Genomic DNA, 8,133 nt, shown 5'->3' with positions numbered 1-8,133 from the left:
AGGCAGCCAGTTGATGTGTCTCCCTCACATCAGTGTTTCTTTCTCTCTCCCCCTCCCTCCCACCCTATCTGAAGATAAATGGAAAAATATCCTTGGGTGAGGATAAAAAAAAGAAAGAAAAGAATACCATCTATCTCATAGGAGTGTTGTAATGGGAAAAATTAATACATGAGAAGGGCCCAGGGCCCAGTACATAGTAAGTGCTTAATAAATGTAAATGTTAGCCAATATCTATTATCCTGTTGAATCCTTGTGATAACTTCAACTCATAGGCAAGTCTCTAAGAGGTAACTTGACTTGCCCATGATTACATAGCTAAGTAGCAGACCTTGGACTTGAACTCGATGCCAAGGCCCATGCTGTAGTGCCTCCTATTGCAGAACCCATCATACTGGGTTGTAATAGTTGTTTACTTGTCAGTCTCTCCCTCTAGGCTGAGTGTTCCATGAAGGTCACTGCTGTCTCTTGTCACGGCAGCCCAGTGACACATTTGAGACCCTAATTGAATGCATTAACAATGCTGAGCAGCTCAGACAAGTTATTTAGAGGGCTGAGGTGGTGGTCGCAACACCCTGGCTTCCCTTGCAGCCTGCATGGAAAAATGCCTCGGTGCCTTATCCTAGTATTAGTCTTTTGGTGGACAAATATTTACTGGTCCAGGAACTGCAGGTGCTCTTAGCTGACAGAAACCACAGTAGAAGTAGCAGACAGGATGCCCCAGATAAGCTTTCCCTTAAGCAAGCCCTGTCCTTGGCTAGGAAGCCTCCCCCAGTCTCGCTCCAATGCCTCCCCCATCAGCAGCTGTCCATAGTATTGAGGTGCCCACCCACCAGCTCCCTGTTTCAAGGAAATCGAGCGTCAGAGAGAGCCTTAGTGGGTTCAGAACGAATGTAAATATCACCAGCTGCCAGAGAGGATGACGTCAAATCCAGAGCTGGCTGGCCGTGGCCTTGGGGCTGCTCCCTGCACAGAGAGGCCTAAGGCCCTGAAGCCACAGAGAGGGAGGGGCGGCACAGGCTGGGAACTGCCAGCTCAGTACCCTGAGGACACATGTGATGGTTCAGGCCATTATCAAGGATCCCATGACTTGAAATATTTTTCTTTGCAAATCCACTGAAGTCAGAAATTAAATAGCTTTTCTTTTCTTGCTAATCCCTATTCAGAGCATTTGATCAGCATGAGCTTGAGAGGGTGACCTCTTGGAGTTGGTATCGTTCTACCTAAAGCAAAGTCTGTGTGGCTTTGAGGTTAAAAGAATTGGCTTGAGTCCCAGATTGCTCGGGTCCACCACTTACCTAAAACTTTGTGACCTCAGGCAACTTCTTGCACATCTCAGAGTCTCAGTTTCCTTATCTGAAAAATGGGGAGAATAGTATCTAGCTCACAAAATCATGGTTGGGATTAACGTATTTTCAGTGAGTGTTTATCATGTGCCAAGTGTGTGATCAACACCAGTGAACAAAACATTGTACATGAAGGAAGATAGACAATAAATCGATAAATATTGAATATGTCAGATATTAGTAAGTGCTATGAAGACAGATAAGGCACAGTAAGTAGAATAAAGTATCAGGGTTGGCACCCTGGACGGTTTGGCTCAGCGGTTGGAGCATTGGCCTGCGGACCAGAGAGTCCCAGGTTCGGTTCCTGCTAGGGGCACGTACCAAAAAAAAAAAAAGTATCAGGGTTGCGGTTTGTCAGGGTTGGGAGGAGTTATTTCACTTTGGGATAGTATAGGAAGGCCATTCTGATACGATGACTTCTGAGTAGACCCCTGGTTGAAATAAGAAAGCAATTCATGGGGCTATCTGGGGGAGAACTCTTCCAGATAGAGAAATGAGCATGTGTCAATGTCCTGAGGCAGGGGAGCACCTGGACTGTTCAAGGAAAGGCAAGAAGGCTAAGGTAGCTGGAGTAAAATGGGTAAGGGGGCTGGTAGAAGGGATGATGTCAGAGAGGTGACTGGGGGCAGGGTGTGTAGGGCCTGGTAGCCCACTGCAAGGACTTTGACATTTACTTTGAAGGAAACGGGAACCATTGGAAGATTTTGAGCAGAAAAGGATGATCTGATAGGTTTTAAAAAATCCCTTTGGCTGCTATGTAGAGAATAGACTGTAGGGGACTCGGTAGCAGGAAGACCAGTTAGGAAGCTTTTGCAATTGTCCCAGTGAGAGCTAGCACCTTTGATTAAATTGGTAGCAGTAGATAGTAAGAAGTGGTAAAATTCTGGATATGTGTCTGAAGGAGGAGCTGTTAGGATTTGTATAGATGGATTGCTGTGTGTGTGTGTGAAAGAGAGAGAGAGAAAGAGAGAGAGAGATGACTTTATAGAGTTTAACTTGAGAAATAGAGTGGCCATTTACTGAAGTGGGGGAAGACAATTGGGCACAAAATAAGTGCTCAGTAAATATTAGTTATTCTTTGAATTGATGATTTTAATTTCCTGGGTTGTCTAAACTCAGTGACCCAAGGCTTTGCAAATGTTGAGCATACCTGGCAATAACACCATAAACATTATGCCTGAGCATGTTACTCTGTGCCAAGCACCATAGACAGAATATTTACTTAGCAGTACTACCCTGCATGGTGTAAGAAAGCCCTATGAGCCCTGGCCAGTTTGGCTCAGTGGTTAGAGCGTCGGCCCGCAGACCAGAGAGTCCCGTGTTCAGTTCCCGCTAAGGGCACATACCTCGGTTGCGGTTTGTCCCCGGCTCCTGTTGGGGTCGTGTGGGTGGCAGCCAGTCGATGTGTCTCTCTCGCATCCATGTGTCTCTCTTGCATTGATGTTTCTCCCCCTGCCCCCGCTCTATTTGAAGATAAATGCAAAAATGTCCTTGGATGAGGATTAAAAAAAAAAAAGAAAGCTCTATGAGAAAATTAACATTTGTTGAATTTTTAACATATTTCAGGCACTGAACATTTTTCATTTAATCCTGTCTCTACCACCAGAATGTAGGCTGCATGAGAGAGATTTTATACCTCTGTGTACTACTGCACACACCTAAAAATCATAGTGGGAATATTAGTTAATATTTATTAAAATGAAACTTTATTATTGTAGATAGAGGTTGAATAACTTCCCAAGGTAGAGCTAGGTTTCAGTAAATATTTGTTGGATAAAAATGAGTATTACATTTCCATTTTAGAGAAGAGGAAACGGCAGGTGGCAGATGAGAGATCTGAACCCAGGATTTCCTGACGCCTGAGCTTGGACCCCTTCCATGGCCACATTGCGGGGCCTCATACACCCTCTGGCTGTGTTTGAAGCCGAATAGAGATTTGATGACCCTGATTACACCACAACGTGCAAAACTTCAGGCTACTCAGAGAAAGATCTAATGCTTGATCAGATTGTGAAGCTCTAGTAACATGATCCTAAATTTTTATCTTCATGAAATGCATAACTTTAAAGTATTCGTTTTATCTAATTTGCCCAAGGTCACACAGACTGTAAGGGAAGGAAACAAGATGTGAATCCAGTCTTCCCACACCAGTGTCCTTGTTTGTTTCTCTACTCAAGGATTCTTGACCTGGGGCACAAGGACACTTAAGAGGGGTCTCCAAATGTACTTTATGGTAACTTCTTTCCCCAGCATTGTCTGCTAAACAGTGTGTGTGCTTAGGAACAGGTGCATTTTGGAGGGAATCGGTTCATAACTTTCATTATATTCTTTAAAAAAAAATTTATTTTCTTTATTGAGAGAGAGAGAGAGAGAGAGAGAGAGAGAGAAACATCAATGAGAGAGAACATTGATTGGCTACCTCCTGCATGGCCCCCACTGGGGATTTGGCCTGCAACCTGGGCATGTGCCCTGACCAGGAATTGAACCAGCAGCCTCCCAGTGCATGGGTAGATGCTCAACCACTGAGCCACACTTGCCGGGCTTTCATTATATTCTTAAAGGTACCTATGATTTAAAAAACAAACAACAAAAAAGTTTACTTTTATCTTATGTATCTATTTTTGTACATTTTTATTTTTAAAACTGTTTTTAGATGAGTAGAAGAAAGAAAAAGGAAGGAAGAAATGATGGGGAATGGGTGTAGCCAAAATATAGCCAACGCCAATTTCTGTTTCCCGTTGCTCTTCACTCACTCATTCAGCAAATTTTTGTTGAGCACCTGCTACGTTCCGCGCACCATTCTAGGCCTGGGAATGCTTAAGTGGGCAAACTCTTAGCATCAGAGTTTATATTCTATGAAGGGAAACAGACAAAATAATGACGACGACGATCCCGTCAGATGCCATAAAAAAATAATGCAGGGTCAGAGAACGAGGAGGAGGAGGAATGGCATTTTATTTTTTATTATTATTTTTTATCCTCACCCGAGGATATTTTTCCATATTTTGTTCAGATAGAGTGGGAGGGGGAGAGAGAGAGAGAAACATCGACGTGAAAGGAACACATTGAGTGGCTGCCACCAGCACGACCCAACCAGGACCGGGGACAAACTGCAACCCAGGTACATGCCCTTAGCGGGAACCGAACCCGGGTCTCTCTGGACCACAGGCTGACGCTCTAACCGCTGAGCCAAACCGGCCAGGGCGGGAATGGCATTTTAAATAGGTGGTCTGTGCTGTCCATGGACTCCAACGAAGGGAGCGATCACGGATGCCAGGGTGCCCTCCATAAACCTTGCTTTTGCGCTAAGCTTCGCCAGGATGGGGACTGTAGGGAGGGGGGAGCGCACTCGGGAGGTGCAGAACGCATGCTCCTTCCTGCTCCGTGGCTCCGAGCTTTTTGACAAGGACAGTCTTCCAAGGAGGAGTGCGCAGGCTCCTCGGTTAAAAAGCACGGCCCAATAGAAACGTCCTTTGAGGTGGGGGTCCCGCCTCCGCAGCCCATCCTTCTGCTTCCGTTTCCGGCGCTGCGGAGTCCTGGTCAAAAATGGCGGCGGCGGCGGCTTCCCCGGCTTCTAGGCTCCTACGTCGGTTCCAGCCACAGCTGGCGCGGCTAATGTCGGGTGGTGCCCACGGCGAGGAGGGCTCAGGTACTGGGGCTGCGGCCGGTAGGCGGGCCTCCGCCCGGCTCCCGCGACGCTGCGCGGCACCGTGACCTTGCCTTGAGGCCTGCGGGGAGGGGGATGAGACCCGGGCGGGGCCCTCTCCGCAGGCCTGAGTCGTCGTGCCCCTCCGCAGCTCGCATGTGGAAGGCCCTCACCTACTTCGTGGCGCTCCCCGGGGTGGGAGTGAGCATGCTGAACGTCTTTCTGAAGTCGCGCCACGAAGAGCACGAGAGGCCCGAGTTCATCGCCTACCCCCATCTCCGCATCAGGTCCAAGGTACGCCCCTGCGTTCTCTTGGAGTGTCCGTTCTCCCTTCATTCCAGATGCTCTCCTCCAAGTTCTTAATTCTCCAGAAGCGTGTACAGTTTCTCATTGAATAATCACCAGTTTTTATTTTTCCGGTTTTACGGACGGGAACCTGAGACGGGGAGGGGAAAGGGGGTGTCACTTCCCACATTCTTCTTTAAAGTCATACAATAAGTGCCCTTCAGTTTTCCTTTTCTAATTCAGCCCATCTTCTGCTCTCTGGTACTGTTCTGAAACAGTTGTCGGTTATATAAAACTTGAGGTTTGGGAAACTTTCTTAGACTGGCAAAGACGGGACGTGGTTCGCCTTTCTAGGACCTGGGCACCTGGCAGGGACTAGCTGCCTAATGAAGAGACTGACACTTTCTGTTCTTTTCTAGGCTGTATATCTTCCCAACTCTTTTGTCCTTTGGCTGTTGATGTAGATGCTATAATAATTGTTTCCCATTGTTTACTGTATTCTTAACAAGAGCCTCTTCTGGTTGTTTATTAACTGTTGCATCACTTAGTCCAGGTAGGACTGGCCTCTTAGAAATTTAAGCTAGATTCTTAGATTCAGAATTTGTGAGTCTTTGAGCCCCACTCCCACCCTTGTGCAGTAGAATTAAAAGCCATACAGCAAGGTTTCTCGACCTCAGTACTGTTGACATTTGGAGCTGGATAATTCTTGTGGGGGTTGCTATCCTGTCAGTTGTAGGATGTTTAGTAGCAACCTTGACCTCTATCCACTAGATGCCAGTAGTACCCTACCCTGCCCCAGGTGCCTCCAGATATTGATTGCCCAGTGTTCCTGGAGGGGCAAAGTCATCCTGAGTTGGAAGCCACTGCCCAAGAGCAATGCTTTGCAAAGGTAGCTTGCGAATATCTTCTCCCCCATACCCACCTCTGAGGTTCTGATACAGGTGATTTGAGGATTACACTTTCATAAACACACCACTGAATACAGGTTACCAGGGAGAGGCTTATGAATTACAAATGTGAGCTTGCTTTTCCCGTTATCTACTTTAAGAGTTCTCCTGGAAGTTTTAAGAGCTCCCTTAAATTATGGGAAGGCTGAAATATGCCAGTAGTTAAAGGGCTAATTTCCATTTTGTTTTATGTATTATATATCACCCTGTCTGTTTTAAACAGTTCATGGCAAGTGCTGTTTCTGAACTATCTGGAATGTCCTAATTGACATCTTCACTCCACAGCCCTTTCCCTGGGGAGATGGTAACCATACTCTATTCCATAATCCTCATCTGAATCCGCTTCCAACTGGCTATGAAGATGAATAAAGAAAATCTGGACCACTACCCATGGGGACCACAGCACTGGTTTGGACCATTACTCTGCACATGGACCAGAAAAGTGTACGGGACCTTAAGCTGACCTTCTTTCCTAGTATAAAATGATGACTAGAACATACTGATCTTCCGTCTCTTTGCTTATGGCAGGAGATGGCTTAAATAAATAACTTACATTGGTCACGAGCTGAGAGTTGCATTCTTTAGTGGTGTTTTTCCTTCAGAAACGAGCATTAATGTTATTTCTGTTTCTGCAGTGAAGAACAGGGTTTATAACAGGCCTATCCTTGGTTCCTTGTGCTGGGGTATGTAAAGAGAATGGAGCTAAGTATCGAGATTGGGTCTTGACAGACATCAAATGGCCAGCAGAGTGGCTGCAGTTTCATTGAAAAGAGGTTTCTGTGATTCTTGAGAGGAAGTGCTTCCTCTGTGTCTCAGCTTTCTCCTATCCCATTCCATCAGCATTTGCTGCAGAATACTCCCTACAGGTACTTTCTCTGGAGGTGTCAAATTCTTACCATGGGGTCATCTCTCAGCACCTTGAAGGTTGTTAGGGCCAAAAATCTTTGGAGAAATAAAGGTAGTATCTTTGAAGTAGCTGAGATAGTTGGAGGATGAAGTCAAAATAGCATGAGGAACAATAAAAAAAATTATTCTGTCAGTGGCAATTACAATAAAGAACATGGTTAGCTTGGAGCTGATTTTATTCTCAAGGCTCAACCAGACAGTTTTGTGGTAAGATTCAAGAAGCTACAAGGTTTTGGTGTTAGCACATACAGTAAACTGGTACAATGCAAAGGTGAGGCACATAGAAACATGGGGTGTGAAAACCATTTACATTTAAGAAAAAAGAATCCCTGTTATTTTTGCCATTTCGTGATCTAGCCATAGCTTGTGCTTCCCTGTAGAGCTGCTGTGTTTGTGGCCAGTCTGAGCTCAGGACAGATGTACTTATCTTCAACTTGCTATCTGGACTTGCCTCCCTCAGCTGGCCTCCAAGTATCTCTTACCATCCTTGTAGAATGGACCTTAAACAGTCAGAACATAAATGCAGAATGGTTCAAAATGACATTAAGGACTGGTCACATTAAATATGAAGTAGTAATTTGTAAAGTGGAAGAGAACAGAATTTAGGCCTTTAAATCAAGTTCCAAACTATTGAACCAAATTACTCAAGATAAGCAATTATGTGAACCACACGACATTCTAAAGTATGTAAGTGCTCACCTGATCCTGTCTTATCGTGCCATTATGTAAACATTTTAAGATACTTGTGTAGCCTACTGTGGAAATAAATTTTAAAAGTCAGTGAGGTTTCTAATTGCTATGTCATACTACTGTAGGTAAAAATCTTCACTTTCCTCACCTTTAAATTATAAAACATAGCCCTGGCCAGTATGGCTCAGCAGTTAGTGTCGGCCTGTGATCCAGAGAGACCCGGGTTCGGTTCCCACTAAGGGTACGTACATTGGTTGCAGTTTGTCCCCGGCCCTGGTTGGGTCTTGCGTGTGGCAACCACTCGATGTGTCCCTTT

The 8,133-nt window shown here is 45.4% G+C and overlaps 1 protein-coding gene across 1 annotated transcript; it reads left to right on the top strand.

The window, feature by feature from the left end:
* Positions 1-4,860: 4,860 nt before the first annotated feature.
* LOC118640293 (cytochrome c oxidase subunit 6A1, mitochondrial) lies at positions 4,861-6,785 on the top strand. The gene is made up of 3 exons (XM_036277245.1): positions 4,861-4,992; positions 5,141-5,283; positions 6,507-6,785. The coding sequence occupies exons 1-3, from the start codon at positions 4,890-4,892 to the stop codon at positions 6,588-6,590; spliced, it is 330 nt and encodes a 109-aa protein (XP_036133138.1). The 5' UTR covers positions 4,861-4,889; the 3' UTR covers positions 6,591-6,785.
* Positions 6,786-8,133: the final 1,348 nt, after the last annotated feature.

This window comes from Molossus molossus, unplaced genomic scaffold, assembly GCF_014108415.1.
Source record: "Molossus molossus isolate mMolMol1 unplaced genomic scaffold, mMolMol1.p scaffold_m16_p_22, whole genome shotgun sequence".
In the NCBI taxonomy this organism is placed as follows: Eukaryota; Metazoa; Chordata; class Mammalia; order Chiroptera; family Molossidae; genus Molossus; species Molossus molossus.
Note: the sequence above shows the minus strand (reverse complement) of the source record. Positions and strands in the feature narration are given on the sequence as shown.

Excerpts from the sequence above, each read along its gene's own strand:
- LOC118640293 (XM_036277245.1), top strand. The coding sequence starts at position 4,890 with ATGGCGGCGGCGGCGGCTTCCCCGGCTTCTAGGCTCCTACGTCGGTTC. Across the intron at positions 4,993-5,140 it reads CCACGGCGAGGAGGGCTCAG|CTCGCATGTGGAAGGCCCTC; the intron begins GTACTGGGGCTG and ends GCCCCTCCGCAG. Across the intron at positions 5,284-6,506 it reads ATCTCCGCATCAGGTCCAAG|CCCTTTCCCTGGGGAGATGG; the intron begins GTACGCCCCTGC and ends TTCACTCCACAG.